The sequence below is a fragment of the Nesoenas mayeri genome, assembly GCF_963082525.1.
Source record: "Nesoenas mayeri genome assembly, chromosome: 2".
Lineage (NCBI taxonomy): Eukaryota > Metazoa > Chordata > Aves > Columbiformes > Columbidae > Nesoenas > Nesoenas mayeri.
In genome coordinates, this window is record NC_137543.1 from 149,808,098 (window position 1) to 149,829,039 (window position 20,942).

Below are 20,942 nucleotides of genomic sequence, written 5' to 3' on the forward strand. Positions count from 1 at the left end.
GAAAAATACAATATTTGCTAAATCCAGAGCAACTTACCTGTCTCGCCTTCCCTTGCAACCACATTCTTTAGTTTGTGCACAAGGTTTATGCTGGATTATTTATGTTATATTCATATTGTATTACATTTTCGCTATATGAGTTACTCAGTCTGTGCTATTGGTGCAGATAATATTAAAATAACTTTCAAATATTTTTTTTCTGAAAACAAGATAAAAGAAATCAGGAATGAACCTATATTTCACTACAGCTATTTTTAATCCAGACTTTTGTTGTGGCTGTCTTTCATGTGGTGACATACAAAATGTAAGTTGGCCGTACCTTTTGTGATAATAAAAATCCACAGTAATAAAGTATTATTCTCGTAGCTTTCATTTTTTTTAAGTTTATGAAGAATTTTAAAAGTGGGATTATTTTGTCTACTTAATCCCTTTTAATTCTTGAGAAGAAATGGAAGGCACTGCAATCTTGTCCACTAGATGGCACTGCTGAATACAGAAAAAAAACAGCTCAAGAGTCTAAATTTGCACGACCTACACTAACAAAATCTAAATATTTTTGTTCATGAAATAGGAAAATAAACAGTGGTTGAGCTCCCCCAAACAACATTTATTAGTTAGCCATCGACTGCTTAGTTCAACTCCCACATTTGTTCTGTCCTTCCCCAGGACCTAAGATTGCTTTAAAACAATTCACAGTTGTAATTTTTTTCCTTCAGTATTAAACAAGGGGCACCAACTTATTTTGATGTCATTGTAGCTAAGCAGTTGAGCTATCTGTGTGTATGAGCAATTATCTGAGGTAAAGTTCTGTGACACTGGATGGGTGTACTCTGCAATGGATAAAGACCTGGCTGGGGGGCCGGGCCCAGAGTGTTGTGGTGAATGGAGCCAAATCCAGTTGGCAGCTGGTCATGAGTTGTGTTCCCCAGGGCTCAGTATTGAGGCCAGTTCTCTTTAATCTCTTTATCAATGATCTGGATGCAGGGATTGAGTGCACCCTTAGCAAGTTTGCTGATGACACCAAATTGGGCGGGAGTTATCTGCTGGAGGGTAGGGTGGCCATACAGAGGGACCTGAACCAGCTGGATCATTGGGCTGAGGCCAATTGTATGATATTCAATAAGGCCAAGTGCCGGGTTCTGCACTTAGGTCACAACAACCCCAGGCAGCGCTACACGTTTGGGGAAGAGTGGCTGGAAAGCTGCTTGGGGGAAAAGGATTTGGGGGTGTTGATTGACAGCAGCTGAATATAAGCAAGTGTGTGCCCAGGTGGCCTAAAAGGCTAACAGCATCTTGGCTTGGGTCAGGAACAGTGTGGCCAGCAGGACTAGAGGAGTGATTGTGCCACTGGACTCAGCACTGGTGAGGCCGCACCTTGAATCCTGTGTTCAGTTTTGGGCCCCTCATGACAAGAAAGACACTGAGGTGCTGGAGAGAGTACAGAGGAGGCAATGAAGCCAGTGAAGGGTCTGGAGCAGGAGTGTGATGAGGAGCAGCTGAGGGAACTGGGGCTGTTCAGCCTGGAGAAAAGGAGGCTGAGGGGAGACCTTGTCGCTGTCTGCAACTGCCTGAAAGGAGGTTGTAGCATGGAGGGCGTTGGTCTCTTCTCCCCAGTAGTAAGTAATAGGACAAGAGGAAATGGCCTCAAGTTGCGCCAGGGAAGGTTTAGATTGGATATTAGAAAAAAATTCTTCACAGAGAGGGTTGTCAGGCATTGGAACAGGCTGCCCAGGGAAGCGGTGGAGTCACCATCCCTGAAGGGGTTTAAAAAGTCTTTAGACAAGGTTTAGTGCCAGAGTTAGGTTATGGTTGGACTCGATGATCCTGAGGGTCTCTTCCAACTGAAATGATTCTATGATGCTGTGTTCCATTACGAGATAGTTTATCCTTCCTGATCAGTGAGTGCATCAACTGCAGACAGCTCAGGTACTTACTCGTTACAGGCTAGGTTGAATTAGATATAATTTACTAACAAATAAGTAATCTGGCATTTAAGAGGTTTTCATGTTCCTATTTATCACATTGCTAATCTAAGCAAACTTGGAAAAAGAAGAAAAAAGCTGCTACTGAATCTTTTTTTCTGACTTGCTGAAAATGGAGGAGTCTTTGGCTAGGTCATTACCTGGCTGCATTTGAATTAATTATTGGGATTTTGCTTTCAGGGTTTGAATTTGAGTAAAAACCAACCCCTGACGTTTACTATAGTAAATAAATAATTGTTTGTAGTTTTCATGCATTAGCTTATATACATAAAATCCCGAAGATATTATGTGTTACCGAAGTGTGATAACAGAGCTGAGTACACAGAACTCTTAAAACATTATCTATCACCTCTGTTGGCTGCGTTAGGAAAAGGGCAGAGCCACGCGAGGGCACTGCATGCAATGGAAGGAAAGCTGGCAAGTTCCACACTAAGTTATTAAGAATTACATTCGTTTATGCTGTCAATGGTGAGCCAAACAAAACACTACAACCAGGCCAATATTATTCTAAATTCGTCTCCTTTAATTCAGAAATTGTGTAATTACCTTCAGATCACGATCCAACCCCCTGTTTTAGCAGTCTGACTACTTATTATAGAAGACGCATAGATCATGTGCACTATAGTCAATCATATTAAAAATCATATTGAAATAATCCTCATGAGGAGATGCTTGTAACACAAAAAGTATTACTTGACAGATACTGCAAGAGGAAGAAGTTAGCTGGTTTTTGTTTGCTAGGCACAATGTGTTGGAGAAAGTAGTCGTGTAAATCTTGAGTGGTGCTACCACTAGGCTACAAATTGAAGCCCCAACCTTCTGCTGTTTGACATCTCTGTGTGGGGAAGAAAAACATTTGAACTCGGTGATTGCACAACCCTTAGTGATGAGGAATCTGAGACAATACAGCTTAGCTTTGACACAAGGTTGGGTTTGCTGAGCTGTCTTTTCCAGAGAACATCATTTGTCATACTAAAGCATCATATGAAGTGTCATACTAAACTATGATAAATAGGAAATGTCTAGTGCCCTTTTCCAAAACATCGTTTTCCAAATTAAACTAAACATCATTCCACTGACAGTTTCCTCATTTTTTTGAGAAATGATTTTATAAATATATATATATCTGTCTCTCAAATAGTTCAGTAAAATACATTTTTCATACATAATGGAGACTGAAACCTCCTGTAATGTGCAAAAGTGGCAGATAAATAGAATGAGAAAAAATAAGTAAGCCAGCTGGTAAAATAGCATCATCAAGGAGATGGATTAATTGAGATAGTGTTTGCTGAAGAGATTTCCTCTTCAGGATAAATATGTTGCTTTAGAAACTTTTATGTGTGCTAGAGGTAGATTAAGAGCTAACAGCTCTTGACATGAAGGAAATACAAGAGCTCTGTCACATAAACTACACTGTGAATAGCCTGACAATCTCCTGTTACACTGAATATTATTCCACCTAATTATTTTTCACTTATATCTCTTCCTTCTCTTTACAGCTGCCAGACACCTCTACTTTGCAGCTACTGAACTCCATTTATTCTGTTGCTTTTCATTTTTTATTCTTCATTCTTGCTCTTCCCTGTCTTTTACAACCATCTACCAGCAACAACAAAAAAATCTGCACACCCATGGAAAACCATCTACAGGTGCTAGAAAATCTAGTTTACAGCCAAACTGTTAACGAAATGCAATTTTTTATTTTTCATATTTTCATTGCATATTTTTGAATGAATATGGTATCTTTACATGTCTTTGTCTTTTACTGCATTATCTGAATGGTCAATGTCATTCACCTCAGTGAATCAGTGCCTGCCACACTGTTGCATTGGCTTACCTTGCTTTGCAGGAAAAATCTTTTGCAAAGCATGATCATACAATAGCAAATACTTTGTGGTATGCACATTCCTGTGGTACAGTATCTTCCCACTAAGCTACCTGAGCCATTTTAAACCTTTCAGGAAGCTTTTCATACATACAAACTCTATTTTCTGTGTACTTCTGTTAACACAGGCTGTTCAGAAGTTTTTTAATAGTAGAGATTTATGTATTTAATTTTAAATAGAACTCAAGGAGTTGTTTGGAAAGTGAAATCAGTTAATATTCATGTGATAAGTACAAAACAATGTTTTATACAAACCTTATACTTTTTACCAAAGAAGTTCAAAGATCTTTACAAACAGTAACATATTGTAAATGGTTAAGAATACTGTGAAGTACATATTGTGTTCATGTTATAAGGAAATAATTATATACGGAAAATTCATTATTCAGCAGAGGAAATGAGAAAACATCATGTAATAGATCTCAATTGCCATTCTTCTTTTCTGCTGCAGCAGAAATGCCATCATTCATATCTCTTGAACTCATCAGTCAATCCTTTAAACATTTCAGCCACCTTACACTGTTAACTAATCAGAATATAATTTTCCGCTATAATAATTTCTCTTATAAATGAGTAAGTGACAAATGAGTACACAGCAATTTATAGAATGTAAAGTTATTTGTCCAACTATGGGTTTCCCCATTTTTTTTCTTCATTCTGGCTCCAGTGTGTGCAGAGACAACAGTGCTGGAGACCTGACCTGGGAATGCTGGGTGAGAAACAGACACTGTGGATCATGTCAATTCTCCTTCTCATAAAGCTTTTCTTACAAACACCACACTAAATATCTAATCACACAGTCACAAATCATTGTAGTTGTTTGTGTTGTTGTTCAAGCAGTGATTAATAATGTAGCTGCAGTCTGCCTGCTAGTGACTCTGACACATTTTGGTGCATCAGTAAGTGTCCCTCCTTTCCCACCACAGGACATACCACAAAATAGCACATCACTTGTGATTCCTCTTTAGTACTTATAAAATTAGATTTCTGATTACAAATCCTAAAAAGGTTTAAAACAAACAAAAAGCCACCCACAGGCACACACACAGAAAACCTCACAATCAAAACACATTGAAAGTTCCATTTCAGACTGGGGTGGAAAAATATTGTAGCATTACTGCAAGTTATTATCCAAAATCAAATCATTACAAACCCAAAATCAAAGTAATTATATTTTTAAAAATGTAATTAGATTAGTACTTGATACTCCTTCTACACTAATAACCTCCAAGCCTTCCAAATAAAGAAATCCTATTATTGACATGACACAAAACAGTGCAGAGCTTGCTGAGGTGCTGCTAAGCCTCACAGCTGTTAGGCCAGACTCACTAAGCCGTACCTGGGACCCCTCAAGGCTGTTCCTTGCTGTGCTTCTGGCTGCTGCAACCCACAGAAGTCAAGGCGGTGCCTCCACACAGCACTAATTTAGTATCAGTTTTCAGCGATTCCAGTGACGAGCAGCAGCAAAAAATAAGAATAAAAGGATCAGTAAATCTGCAAATCATACAGTCACTCAATCTTACTTCCAACTTAATGTAGCTTAGGAAAGGAAACATAACTAAGTACTTCTAATCCTACAGGTGTGTAACATTTTCATAAAATCTATATACATTTGGGAAAAAAACAATTTACAAAGCTTTTGGCTTTTAAGATATTGTTCAATATTCTCCTTTTAAGGATGTGTCATTTCTGTTTCTATTTGTAAACCAACTGAAATGCATATTTTTATTGCACTGCTAGCAGTTTATGAAAAAAGAATATGTAAAATAAACTATTTGTCTTATATTTGATGTTCATTACTTTATCTTTTATACTCATTACAGTGTAATTCTTGCCTAATCTGTTGTCTGTTTTAGATAGATCAGGATTCTGTTGCAGCATGAGGGCATTGGTTACTTCTGCCTTTCATCACACTTGCACAATCAGTTGTGACAACCATGGCTGTGCGCTGACTGCATTTCCCTCTGACCCCTCCACAAGTTCTGCACTTGTCCTTCTGTTCCTCTGGGGCAATGAAAGGGTCAAGATGGGGCTATTTAATGACCAGTTAAAACTTGAGTGGTCTGCAAAGAGATCTGTGGTGCAATTATTTTACTATAATTCATTATGACCCATGACAATAACTATAAACATACAATCTTTAAGAAGACAAAGATGTAGACATCAAATATTGGATTGTGTAAGTGAAGAAAACCAGAACACTGTTAGAAAAGCCTAACAGTGACCTTCATTATATGTTATGTGACAATAGATTTACTGGACGTCTTTTAGCTAAGCATTCAGTGAGAATTATTTCTGGCATAATAAACTACCTATAACATCGTTTTCTTTGTGTAAATAACATTTAGTGCAATTCAGACGTAATTTGAACAAAGGTTTTACTTTAACCTAGAAGTTATATTTCATAATGTTTAGGATGTGTGGGTGTGGAATGGGCTGAAAAGATATACATGTAACACAGCAAATGGCTCTAGGGTGGAAAAAAGGACAACAGAACAAACATTTACATAACAGTGAAGATGGTAACATTGGGGTCATTTCCATAATGCATAATCAAAGCAAAATGATTAAATATCAGTATTTCAAATAGAATGTCAGTCTGTTTTTCCATCAGTCTAACCTCTATTGTTTTAAAATGTCTGAATTCTAATTAAAAATAAATTTACTAACAATATAAGCCACGTACCCCTTTTTCTGTCTTGTATCATGCCATGACAATCCATGAACTTTTTTACAAGAGAACTACACAGGTGTTTCCTAAGATTATAAGTGAAATGCACCAAACCATATTGCTTAAAAAAATCCATTTAAAAGATAGCTGTGAAGACCCAGTATGTAAACAGTTGTCTGAAGATTTACATAGCTGACATTCACATTGAAGTAATAGGCATTGGTGAAGCAGTTATGTTCTCTGCGAGGAGCATCGCATGTCTTCGGTGTCAGTGCCAACTAAGTTGCTCCTCCTACCCCATTGAGGTGTTATTCTTCAATCTGTGTCATGGTGCAGTGGCCCAGACTTAGGAATTGATCCAGGCTGAAAGTAACTTTCTTGATATATTGTTTCTAAGTCGAATTACTTTCCCAGAGAAGGTTTGGGGCTGCCCCGGCAGTTGTATCAGTATAACTGAGGGGCTGGGAATGACATGCCAGAGGCAGCTGGGGGCTGTGTAAATCCACATCACTCTTTAAACTACAACTTCTCTTTACAGAGCTTCTGACTTTGTCCACCAAAGAAAAACAAAACAAACAAAACCAAACAAAAATGAAAACAAAACAAAACAAAAACCAAAACAATGAAGAAGTAACTGCTACTGAATCATCTGTAGTTCCTTGAATCTTGCAGGACATAGCATCAGGTTGGACACTTCAAGATAGAGAGAAAAGATGACTCAGGTAGTCCTTCCGATGGCAGCAAAGTACCTGGATTTCAAATTTATGTTCAGAACCATCTTATGTAAATTATGACAATCATAAAGAATCATGACCTCTTAGGTCTTCTTATGGGTTGCTTTTGTCTTAGCATTTGAAGTTAAATGGGTTCATATTAGGAATTTATACCAATTCAGTTACAACCATTTCAGTTAAAGTGATGGACTTTTATAGCAAAGGTTGTTTTGGCCTCAGCTAACAAACAGAGCACCCCAACCCTGGCATGGTAAGAATGCGACACCTCCTCGTCATTGCCATCCTCTTCCAGCCCACCAACTTCAGCAAACTGTATCAAGAGCTGGTGCCGGTTACTCATCTTTATATCACTGAGGACTAAATCCCTTTGGCAGTTTGCTCAGTCCTCGCATACTCTTAAGTTATCAGAGGGAAGAGGTATAAATAGTAATAATTTTGTAGTTAAACATTTCAAAGCTGCTTATGACTTACTTGAAAACTAATTAAAATAACTGTTTTTCAAAATCCACACTGCAAGACTTCCATGGAAATTCTCAGCTTGTTTATGAATAACTCACTGCAGTGGTTTCCATTATTTAACACATTCATTCAAAATTCCTTTCTGTTTGTAATCAGACTTCTACCTTCAAATGCATTTTTGAGAAGCTACTAGCATCACTAAAGCTACTTTTGACTTTTTGAGTATACTAAGCAAAGACACAAATTCTTCCAAAGACCTTAGCAGTTAATTCTCAGTAGTTTTACACTTGCCTGCTCATTTGATTATCTTACTATTCTATCAAATATTTTCTAATTGACCAGCAGTTTTCTAGTAAAACACAGCTTTTGCTGAATGGGTGTAACTATTTTGTACCTAATGGGTCAGCTGTCAAACCAGGTTATTAATTGTAGGAAGAGAAACTCGTACTTAAAAACCTGAAAAGACACATAGAATATATACAATGAACAAAAGGAGGGAGACAGAACTCAAAACAGGAAAGGGGTGTTGTTCAGTATTTCAACGAAGTAAATGTAGAATGAAAACTGAAAATTTGCATAAGCAATAGGGACATTACAAATTTTGTATTCTTTGCACTAAATTGATTTTGATAGCTGTGTTAACTTCTGTAAGGCAGAATAACAAAATTAAACACTTGAAAGCAAAACCCTTTGCAAATAAATATTATTCTTTTTTTTTTTTACAAAAATCAAAGATAGGAGTCATTTGGCTTTATTTTTTAATTTTTTTTTTAAACACAGGAAATCAATATCTAGGTTCTCTTCATGCCATGAATAAGATTGAATATTTGACCTCTACAGACATGTTACCACATCCTCCCATTCTTCTGTCACAATGAGTCATGTGAAATTAACGTAGGTTATTAATTCTTATTTGGCACACTACTGAGTAGTTTCTCAGAGAAAAAAAAAAAGTACATGAAAATGGACAAATACACTATGTAATGTCAGAATATAAATGGAGTTATGTATAGACTATAGTGTTATAATCCCCACTACTTTGTATAATAAAATACTGAACAGCAATAAGACATGTTAAAACACCACGAGTAACAGACTATGGAGCTCAAGCACTTATATAGTTTAAATATTATTAAAACTGAGAACATGGGGTTTAGACTTCCTGGAACAAGAACTGTTCAAACATTCAGCACAAACCAAACATGACTCATGACATTTGAACGTATCCTGTGGCACCAAGGGGGGAAACAGGCACGTAGCTCCTGTTTGTTCTCTCTTGGCATTTTCTCGTTTATTTACATGAATAAATACAAAACACGACGTCATATTTCAAACGGAAAACACGCAGTGTTGAGAATAACTGATGTAAGGGACGTGTTGCAGCAGGCAGAAGCCGTGGGCACTGCTCGGGGGGCGGCCTTGCTTCTGTCTGTCGCACCGCCCGCTGCCTCCGCACCTTCCCTTCTCCGCTACTCCGGCACCGCCCAGGGCGGCGGGCACCCCGTCCCCGGAGCAAGCGCCGGCCTCAGCTGGGCCCCGCGGGGAGGCCAGCACGGACAGCGGCGGCACCGCGCCCCTGTTATCGCACTCCTCGGGGAGCGGGATCACCACCCCGGCCGCCGCTGAGAGCGCCCCGGTCCGAGCCACAGCCCCAGCCGTTCCCCGGCGCCACACGCCCGGCTGGGGAACTGCCGGGCACCCCCACAACAGAAGTGAGACCCGCCCCTCCCCCCAGCAGCGGACTCGTCCCGCCTCTCAGCCAATGAGAGGCGCTGCCGGCAGCCCCGCGGCGTCGGTTGGCCGGCCTGCCAGCCGTTGGGCGCCCCGTAGCCAATCGGCGGCCCCGCCTAAGGCCCGGCTCCTCCTCCTTCCGCGGCCGCTGGGGCTGGGAGTCGCCGCCGACGCCATTTCCTCAGCGCCCCCGCGGCGGCGAGGCTGCATCAGCGCTGACGTTGGGCCGACGTGCGGCTCCGCCCGGCCCAATCCCCCCCACCCCCTGTGACGGGGGCAGCACGTACAGGGCGGCGGGTGAGTGCGGGAGGGGGCGGGGATACGTGTGCGCGCAGCCCGACCCCCTGCGGGCCGGGAGCTGGGGAGCGCCAAGGGCAGCGGCGGGGGCCGGCAGCGCGGAGGGGCGGGCAGGGGAGCTCAGGGCAAGGCAGCTCAGCTCAGCTCAGGGCAGGGGGGCGCTGTGCCGCCCGGCTCAGCCCCTGCTGCCGGGAGCGCGCAAGAGCGGGCGGATGCGCGTCCCCGCTGGGGCCGCGAGCGCGCTACGCTCAGGGCCGCGCAGGGTCCGGCGGCTTCGTTTGCCCGGCTCAGCGCTGCTGGGCGACCCCGAGAAGGGGGGCATGCGGAGCGCCCTGCTCCGTTACAGCCCGGGAGCCGAGATGCCCGCACCGGGGTGCGGCTTGGGACCTTCGTCCGGAGCGAGGCCTGGGAGGGGGTCCGGCTCGGGAGGGACGCGGTAGCTGCCTGCCCGCTGCAGCCGGGGCCCCGGGACGGCAGGTCCCTGGCGCCTCCGAGGCTCGGGCCCTGCTGCTGCCCGGTGCTCTGGCGGCGGGGAGAGCGCTGGTGCTCGTTCCCCGCGGTCCGGTGGGGCTGGTTACATCCTTGCCCACGGGGTGTTCCAAGCTGGGGCAGGAGAACAGCTGGGAGAGGATCACAGTGGGCTTCGTGAGTCCTACATCTTGCTTGAAGTTGGAGGATTTGTGGCATCTTCCATTGCTGTGTCAGCATCTTGGTGCTAAATGAAACAGCAGCATGTATTGTACCAATTAAACGATTCCACAGGTACTGACGCTTAAATGACCCTCTTCCTTATTCAGAAACTGGTTGGACGACTCTTCTAAACGTGGACCATGTGTCCTCTTCACAGCAGACTCAGCACTGTCTGGTCCAAGTTATTGAGGTGGCAGATGGAAAGCAATGGGTAGCATGTTTTTACTGACACTAATAGCAGGTTGAGTTTTTAAGTATTTTTTTAGGGTTTTATTAGGATATTATAGGAACAAAACGATGGGGAAGAAAAAGGAAACACGTTTGAATTTAGGAGGGACAAGAAAGTGTTCTGCTGATACTGAAAACATAACAGAAAGATTACACTTTCAGAATCTGTTGCTCATTTTACATGGCTGAATGCCGTGACTGCCTTGGTAGTCGGTGTGCTTCACAAAGCAGTGTAGTAAAACAGATTATAGACTTCATACTTCAAAGCACAAATGCTCTTCTGAAAGTAGTTGGTTCTGAGAGTTTCCACATTCGGTGTGAAATCATCAATAAATGCAAAACAGATGTTTGTAAATTCATATCCGTGCTTTCTAGTAACTTCCCTGTGAATAAAAGCCTTCAAAGAGATTTGGAGCAAGGGCTTAAGCATACTTCTTAGCCTCTTACAATTTCCTTTGTAATAAGCCACCTTTGTAAACACTCTATGATGTATGAAGTACTGTTGAAATAAAGAAGTTGTCTTTAAAATGTCTCTGGGTATTTAATTAGACAGTCATACATTTCCAGTTATGCAAAATACTCTACCAGTTTGCCTATGCAGTTTAATTTCATCAAAATACATTAAATATATTAATATTCAGTGATGTACTTGTAAAACCAGCAGTATTGGGAGAGAATGACAGGAATTTTTGTGCTCTCTACTACACAAGCACACATCTTGATAGTGATGCTATCCTTTTATCTGTGGACAAAAATAGAAAAGGTTTGCACCTTTAGCTGTAAATGCCTTCCAGTTTTCTAGATCACCTGGGCAATATTTTACTTTACCTGATGCTGTCTGGCAGCATTGTCCCATCAGGGATGCTGTTGCAATCAGCTGAATAAGCTTTTGATGTGCACTAAATGCATCTTAATCGGTGTCTACTCACAACTGACCTACTGGACATTAGTCTCAATGACTATAGTAAATATGTGCTAATATATATTGAACCTCCTGCCAGATCCTGAAGATTTGTTTGCTATTTTGTAGCAAAGAAGAAGCAGGTATCTTTGCCTACATTATGAAAAGCCATTTTTTGCCCTATTTTTATGGGAGGGGAAAGGTACAACTTCTTTATTAATTTAAAAATCCAGACTAATATCTAAAATTACTGTTCTGTGATGGTTAGAAATCAAGCTGGAAGATATGAGAAAAAAGTGTATTCATACTGAATATAAGACTAAAGCTTGTATATAATTAATTGTACAATGAAGAAAAACATTAGATAATTTTAAGCAGGACTTAAGACCATATAATTAATTTAAACCTGCATGGTTTTCCTTGAAAATAGGAAGAAGATAATATGAACTTTAAAGTGTGATATGTACTACTATGGATACACTTTTATAAATGATTTAAAGTGCTTTTCAATAGATTTTTCTTACTTTGAAACTTAAAAGCAATAAATATGTTACAATTTGCTTGCAATGTAGACTGATGAAGTGTGATACATGTAGAAACTGTTTATGTTGGTAGTTTCTGGATTGGATTAATAACTATTTCTTACCACAGTCTGTATTACTGATTTTTTAGAAAAAACACATAGTTATGATCTTGCTCTGTATTTTTCTGTATGTTTATTAACAAGTTTGTATTCATGGTAAAGTTATATATGAGATAATACAGGAAATACAAAACCTGTACAACTCGTGATACAGTAATCTGAGAGTTTATGAGAGTGCATGACAGTGATAACCTGGACAGGACTGTGAAATTCAGGAGTTTCTTGGCACACACAGGCTTGAGCTGTGCACAAGAAGTGCACATGAGAAGTGACGAGACCCTGGGGGCTCAAATAACTTCAGCTGACCTTCACTGCAAGTGTAGGAATCCCTGTGGCTCCCTCCACCCCAGAGCCCTAATCTTGTAACGTGTCTGAATTATGATACTAATGTGCTACATTTTGTCTCCAGTTATCTTTCTCATTGAAGTTTTATGCCAAGATAACTAGTGTAGCTTTTAGAATTATGCCCTTTGTTACGTTTGTTTCAGTTTGAAAGGCTATAGTTAGGTCTTGGTATTTAAAAGGCATTTTTAGTCAAGTCGCTATTTACAAACATGCTAGAACTACCAGGTTGTCAAAAAGCAGTGCATTTTAGCTTACCTAGAAAGAGAATTTTGCTGTGTTCTAGGCTAACAGTGGCATTTTATGGCAGTAAACAAAAAAAAGCTAATTAAAAGTAGTATACAGTTTTTCAGACTTCACTTTGCTAAAGATTATTAAAAGGCAATACTTTGTGTTAAGAGTCAGCATCTACACAATTATAGGTGGAAAATCAATTATGGGAGAAAAATCCTGATAATCAAAATAGTAAAATAACTTTTTAAAATAGTGTTCTGCAATCAGTGAGTAATTAAGCTAAAATTTAGAAAGTAACCCTATTTTTACAACATGAAGAATGGCTCTTTCTAGGTAAAATTTCTATGCAATACAGTCACTGGGAATAAAATTGCTTGGTGTTTGTGTGGCTTTTTTTTCCAGCAGTAGGTTATCAGTGACAACTGCCTTTGGATAAGAAAACCCTTTAGGGCCTGTATAAAGTGAATTCATTCTAACTACATTCCCTTCTTTAAGAAGAGATTGCAATGAATATGTTACCAATACCTATGCATTATTTAATCTGCCTTGGTGTGTAGGCTGTTCTGAAGCTTATGGAGGCAGCCTGACATGAACCAGAGAGAGATTTCATGTCTGAGACTCTATAGATGGTCCTAGTTTACTAAGGAGGGCCATTTATTTTTCTACATTTTTATTATTGTTACATTGAATGCTTATATAAAACCAAAATTATTTAGTATGATAAACATCTTGTTATGGAAAATTATAGAGGAAAGCTTGGTGAATTTCAGTACATCTTTTTAGATTGTATCTAGAGAAAAGGGTAATCAGTGGTAACTAAGAAGATGGGAATGTAGAAAGATTTTAGGTAAAATATCTTGTTATGAATTGATACTGGCACAGAGTATGTTACTTTTGTTGGCAGAAACACTAATGTTAATCCATAAAATCTTGAACTGTGTATGGCTTGGCTGCCACTAGCCATAGTACTGTTAAGTCTGGTCAGTAGAATACCACTGGAGGAATAAAAGCTAGAAATATGCCTCTCTGCATCATTTGACTGGTTCCTTTTCATATTTTCATGCCTTTATTCTAGGCAAAAAGAGTGATTAAAAAAAAAAACAAAAAAACAACAACTGTTTTCCTTGAAGACTGTGCAATATTGTGTAAAATAGTGCCGCAAAAGGAGTTGGAATTACATTTGATTTGATTTCATGTAGTTAACTTTTAACATGTGGGACTAAATTGAGGAGCCTGGCAGTCAGGTGCATAGCAGGATTCCTTCTCCATCTCTCAATGTATGACATGAGAAGAACCTGCAGTAACTTTCCTCCAGTTGCAATAGTTGATTATGGAGTTCAAACGGGTTTGCCATCCCATAGTTACGGTAATTGAACCCAAGGAAGTGAAATTTGCTGCCTCTTAAATCCCACAACTATACCACATCTTCCTTTTGCGGCCTCAATTCCTTGTGCAATTAAGGTGTAGGAGGGAGTGTGCCTGTGGGGTGTCCTGCCTGCTTCTGCCTGACCCTGTCCTGTGTCTGTTCTGTTTGTAAACTGACCTGTTGCCATGGCAATGTTTGTGACATCACCTGTTTAATGTTGCACCTTCAGTGCAGGGTTTGGTAGGAGAGAAAGGGAGCCGAAGAGAACCAAGCTTTTGTTTTAAAACACACCTTCCGTTATGACTAAGTGTGCCAAGAAATATGGAAAAGCAACTGTCAGGTAATTGCATTTTTATATAGCAGATATATTTGGAAGCTTTCTCTATGGAGTTTAAACTGGTGGCTTAAATTGAGGGTCACGGAGTTGCTTATTCTTCTGTGAAACTTACTCCACTTTTAAACCTGCAAACCAAGAATTACTGTTGTAGGTTTTGAGGCACAAGTAGTTTATGGACAATTCAAATGTAGATCCAAGCTAGGTGTTGGTATCTCAGAAGGTTCAAGAGACCTGTAACAGCGCATGGCTGCTGGTCAACTTGAGCCTTGTCTGGAGGGAAAGGAGAGGCAGGAGGGCCCTGCTGCGGGCAGTGCTGGTGGGCTGCTCTGGAGCACTGTGCTCCCAGCCCCACGGCCAGCGCCGCACCAGACCCCAGGACTCTGCTTGTCCTTCTCCTGAGAAGCCTTTCCTGAACAGTCCCTCCTTGCAGCTTTCCAAAGTACTTGTTTTAGAGCTCCTGGCTGTATGAATGAATATTATAATATGGGGGAGCGGGAAGAAAGGACTCCAGTTTATCTGATAGTTTTGAGAGAAATCTATTTATTTTCTGTTAGTTGTCTGCTCCAAATAGAAAATCGTGTGGAATTGCTGTTTTCTCCCTAGGCACCTGGTATACCTCCCTGTACTGCATTATTTAGTTCTGTATGTACTTACTTTTAGACAGATGACCATGGAAATGGTTGCATCACAACAGGATGAAAATGCAGTGGATTCTGTGCCAGAGAGAGATGCTGCTCGCTTTCAGAATCAGCCAGGCCAAAGTCAGATTTCCCCAGAATCTGAGGTAAGCTGATATGTGGAAAGATGAGAAGAATCAATAAAATGATATACAGAACTGCTATGATTTTAAAATTATCAATTTATATGGAGTTCACGTGTTCTGTAAGACTTATGAAATAGGAAAAATATAGCAAAGGTATACTGAAAACTATGCCTTGCGGTATTTAACAAAGAGCTAGTATAAAATCGGGTCTGTTAAAAGGTAATAGTTTTAGCAGATTAGGCTTTGACCAGTAGGCACATTTTTGTTTTTCACTTTTCCGATATGATTATGTTTGTTATAGAGATGGGAATAGACTCCTAAAGATTTGAGGTAGCTGCAAGATCAAACATAGCTCAAACGTGTATCTTGAAGATGTCTCATATAACAAAAAATAAAAAATGAATAAAAGTAACCATGGTCCTTTGCTGGTTCCAGTTTTTATACAGAACACGTTTTGTCTTCTTGCAAGTACATTTTTAATGTATGCTTGTTTTGTTTCATCCCTGTGCATCCAATGACAGTGCCTGGAGTTCTAAAAATATACTTTACATGTCCTATATTGCAGTCATACCTGGATTTTTCTTTGTTGGTTAATGGATAAAAGATGACATCATAATTCTCAAACATTAAAAGTATGCACTGAAATGTTCAGCATTTGAGAGAAATAGTGTTCTTGCCAGTACTAAGATTTATAGCTTTAGGAAGCTGTACAGACCCCTTAAAAGGATCTTCCAAAACCCTTTGTGAAATAAAGGAACCAATTAAAACAAACAAACCACACTCCATCCCCCCCCCAAAAAAAACCCAAACAAACAAACACAAAAAACATCTTACAGGATTTGTTTATCATCAGAAGCTATAAGTTACTTGGTAAGATTTGATGCCACATATTTGGTATGGTAGATACTTGATTTACATTATGGGTATATTTTCAAGACTGAGTGCAGCTGCTTTTTGTTGGATCATCAGACACAAAGCAAACTGCAGAATTGTTATGATTGCTTATTTGTTGTTTTTGTTACCTATGTCTTTTGTTGTTGTTTTGACTGTAGCTTTGGAAATACTGTGTTTTTGTTTTTTTCTTGAAGAATGGAGCATAAGATCAATAATTTTATTTGGTTTGCTCTGATGTCATCCCCTCATTTCTTCTTTCTTTGATAGTTCAGTTCAAATTTTGTGTTTTAACTTCATGGGATGATTTACATGTAAAATCCATTGGCTTGTGCAATATTCTCTGAAGAAAATTCCTATTAATTCTGTCACTTGGGATTTCTGACGTTGGTCAAGAGACAAAGCTGTCACTGATGCTGTAGGAGAGCTTCTGCCAGGTCTCCAGGGAAAACACTTTTTATGTTTATTTCCATTTAATGCTTGAGTACTGTGTATGAAAGTTCAGCCATACTGGGCATGGGGCTCGGGTCTTTCAGTTTAAACTAATAACCCTGAAGTACTGACAGATTTCAGTCAATCACCACTCAAACGTGTACACCTCAGTGTGAAGGCTCAGCGTGGTACTCGAGTTTACATCTGGGAGACCCTCTTTTTGGTCAGACAAGGTCCAGAGAGCCGGCCCGCACCTGTCAGAGCTGCTCCGTGCTCATAGCTGGAGCCTGCGGCCCTTTACCGGGCCGCCCAGGAAAGTGGGGTTGGTGCAGTTGTTCCGCTCTGTGACCAGCAGTGAAGCCGGAGGCCTCCACCGGCCCGGCCTGCAGCCTGAGCCCCTGGCAGCGCCGGGCCTGGCAGCCGCCCCGGGGCCGCAGCCGCGCCGCCACCGCCGGCCTGGGCAGCCGGGGTCCGCGCACCCCCCGGCGGCCGGAGGCTGAACTGCCGCCGCGTTTCTTGGTAACACGGGCCCTGGCGGAAACCTTACTGCTGGAAGGCCTTGTCGTGACATTTATTTGGCTTAAGATGAGAAGGATGTTCTTTCCTTATTTCCCTCCCTGGCAGGCTCTGAAGGTGAGGAGCTTTGTCCCGGCGAGGGTTAGTGGCGGTCGTTGGGTGTTAACCCCCGCGCAAGGGACATCTCCCCGCTACCGGAGCTGGGGTGCGGTGGGAACTCGGGGTTCCTGAGGAGTTGGTGGCTGGGCTGCTGGTCCAGCATCCGTGTGTTCAGACTGTCCCAGGAGGGCACAGAGAGCCCCTCTCCCTCTCTGGGCTCTGGAGAGCACAGTTACGAGCAGAAAACCACTTAAACTGACTGAGATGTGCCTCGTGCCAACTTTCACTCATCTCTCCTACTAACCTTTGTGCAAATGTGCAGAAGTATGAGAAAATAATTACTTGGTTCTTACCGAGAGGTAACTTACCTGGTCACTGAAACGGAAGGCTCCTTTTCAGATATTTTTGTGGGTTTTCCACTTGTTGTGTGGTGGTGGTGGTGTTTTGTTTAATTTTTTTTTAGCCAAATATTTGTTGAAACTTGGTTTTGTTCACTGAGGAGTAAAGCATTTTAGTACCTTATCTTTTAATAGTCAATTTGTAGTTTTCTGTATATTATCAAAGAGCTGCAGGATGGCTGAGGTTGTCAGGGAGCTCTGGAGATCATAGAGTCCAACCCCCTGCAGGCAGGGTCAGCTGGAGCTGGGTGTGAATATCTGCAAGGATGGAGTCTCCACAACCTCTCTGGGCGCCTGTGCCAGTGTTTGACTGTCCTCATAGTAGAAAAGGTGGGATTTCTAATATTCAGATGGAATTAATGGTTTTTAATTTGCTCACTTTTAAAATTATGGCTTTGGCCAGGGAATGACTAGGAAAATGCTGAGGGACGCAACTGCATAGAAGGTGCTTGATTTTTGTGGTGGTTTCCCTCCTCCAGAGTTCAGGCTTTTAAAAGAAATACCTTCCATTTAGTTTTAAAAAGATGGACAAAGTATTCAATAAGATGATAATATCTAGAGGGCAGACATTGTTTTGTACTGAAGCATTCTTAATGTCTCCCCTGTTGGGAGGGAGGGGAGACATTAAGAATGTCTGTGCTGGAGCACTGTGGTGTGATGGGATAACGTCCAATGTGGAGGAGGACCTATTGTATATTGTTAATAGAGAAGAGATTTTTTTTCCCTTCTCCCTCCTTCTCCCTCCTTCTCCCTCCTTCTCCCTCCTTCTCCCTCCTTCTCCCTCCTTCTCCCTCCTTCTCCCTCCTTCTCCCTCCTTCTCCCTCCTTCTCCCTCCTTCTCCCTCCTTCTCCCTCCTTCTCCCTCCTTCTCCCTCCTTCTCCCTCCTTCTCCCTCCTTCTCCCTCCTTCTCCCTTCTCCCTTCCTCTCCTTCTTTCTCCTTCTCTTCCTCTCTCTCTCTTTTTCTTTTCTTTTTTTCTTTTTTCCTCCTAGCTTGTGTAATAGATATCGCCATATGCTCCTGCAATTTTTTGGTGCTAAAAGTAAAATTACTTTTTTTGCAAAAGCAAAAAATAGTAAATTCGAAACTAGCAAAAATGATATGCATTTTTCATCCAGTGAGGCAAAATCAACAATTTATATCCTAAAGGGTTATTTTAAAAGATCGCATTTATGATTTAATTTCTTGCATCCCTCGCTTTCAGCCAGTTAATGAATTGACACAGTATTGTTTTGGTGATCCAACCACCAAAAGAATTGGGTAAGAAACTATTAATTTGTAAAAATTTTGGTGGTTGTCCTTAGAAGCTGCTGGAAATATACCGAGAACTTGTACAGAAGCTTGACACCTTTTCATCGGGGAAGGACAAAGGTGCAAGGTGGAAAATGTCTCATCCAGTTTTGAGATGGGCTCCAGAGGTTCTGTCTCACATGCAGAGATTTCATATTAATACATATAGGGCTGTTCTTAAGAGGAGATTAATTTGGATTGAAATATTATGATAATGTTGATGGCAGTCAAACTTGTATTTGGGAACAGTTACATCTGCATTGGCATTCAAAGAGAAATTAGTTCCTCTTGCAGGATTTCTACAGGCCATATTGCATTGTGTTCCCTGTGCCCAGCTACACTAAATGTAACTGCAAAAATGTAAGAGGAATGTGGTTAGGCCTTTTTCAGATTAGACAAAAAATACATATATATATATATATATTTTTTTTTCTTTAATCCTATGTCCTTGATGGGTTCCTCTTTGAACCCCTTTTTGTAAACTTTGTCATATTTTGTCTATGCATAGAGCTGTCTGCTGTCTTGTCTGAGATACCGTCTGTTTGTCTCTCGGTGCTGGCCATGAACTAGACACAGCTCAGGATGTACAATGTGAGACCTGCTTTTGGAGCGAGCAGAGGGAGTTTTCTGGAGCCTGGAGTGTGTTGCCTTTCCAAGCTGGGACTCCTCAGGTTTAGCACTTAAGGGATGTTCTCTTCGTGGGCTCTTGGCATCAAACTGTGTTAAATCTTGCTCCCAAGAGATTGAGCCCTGTAGAAGTTTGCCAAGGTGTCTAAAACCAGCCTGCCAAATTCAAGTCCAGGACATTTAGCAAAGTTGATGCTAGAGCATGATGAACCTGCAGCCTTGTCACCATTTTGTGCTTCCTCAAGGGTATGCTGTCACCAAATGGCTGAAATCAGCCTGACCTTGCCTTCCTTAACATTATGTGTTCCTTTTTTGACATTAGCTTTGGAATTGACGAGGACTTCCCTGTCTTCAGCTTTTTCTTATAGAGGCCACTCAGTGCCTGAGTGTGGTGAGTCCTTTGCTCTTTTATTAGGTGAATCCAGGATGGGTTTGCCTTGTCTTTTCCTTTTCCAGAAGTACTTTGCACTGTACTTCTGGAGTCCTTGTCTTAGATTTTAAAGTAGAGACAGAAACCAGATGGAGCTGTGCAGTGTGTACTTCATATCAGCAATGTTTGAGGTAAGAGGGGTTGAATGTGAACGTAACCTCTGTAGTATTCTGTAGGGAAAAGTTATCTAACCTTGAGTGCCGAGTGTGCGTACATCCACAGTGTAACTCTTCAGATGCAGATGCATCTTGAAGTCAGATAACTGATGAGTAACCTCTTTCAAAAAACAATGTGTGCCTCGGTATGAAGATAGTCCTTGATCTTTTTTTGCTGGCTACTTTTATCTTCCCTCTTGGAAGATGGAGCACTTATATTGGCAAATGTATGAAGTATGGGACCATACTGCTATGACAGAGTGCATGGCTGATATTTGTTGAAGTTATTAGACTTCACCATTGCATACATAAGAGGAGAGAACCCAAAAGGACATTACAACATCTGAAGTATCTTTGCCATTGCCAGGGACAATAACCCTTACATTTTTAACCAGGTACTTAATGTGTTAAGCTTCCCCTCACCCTCTATGTTCCTGAGTTGCTTCTGTTCATTGTTTTCAGTCATTGTGCCAGGCAGCCCTTGAAGTAATGATGTTAAAGGTAGCATTGCACATCACTGACGTCAGAAAGTAGTTTTTTGCCAAGTCTGTTTCAGTCAGCATTTATGTGTGATAGCATCAAAAGGTTCTAGAATTTTGGTTAACATGGGAATATTCAGTTTGCAAGCAATGCAAAAGGAAATGTGAATCAAAATTGGTTTAATAATTTCTAATATTTATAAAAGAGATGCAGAAGATGAAGTTGGAAAGATTGATTTCAGTCTTAGTTATAGAAAACAAACCTAATGCAAAAGAATCACAGACATTTTAAAATTTGTAGGTTACACATTGTGTAACCTGCAGATATTTGTGGAAACTTGGCAGGCAGCGATCAAATCACATT

General features: G+C 40.9%; 1 protein-coding gene across 8 annotated transcripts in view; it reads left to right on the forward strand.

The window, feature by feature from the left end:
• Window positions 1-9,613: 9,613 nt before the first annotated feature.
• Window positions 9,614-20,942, forward strand: part of CREM (cAMP responsive element modulator) — a 35,228-nt gene continuing 23,899 nt past the window's right edge. For 2 of the 8 annotated variants that reach the window (XM_080338498.1, XM_080338502.1), the window contains exons 1-2: window positions 9,614-9,759; window positions 15,161-15,284. In XM_080338498.1, coding sequence (XP_080194624.1) covers window positions 15,165-15,284 — 120 coding nt within the window. In that variant the 5' untranslated portion in view covers window positions 9,614-9,759; window positions 15,161-15,164. Of the gene's footprint in view, window positions 9,760-10,659; window positions 10,691-14,392; window positions 14,504-15,160; window positions 15,285-20,942 lie in introns of those variants that run through there. The other 6 variants (XM_080338496.1, XM_080338500.1, XM_080338497.1 and 3 more) reach the window with 6 other exon arrangements.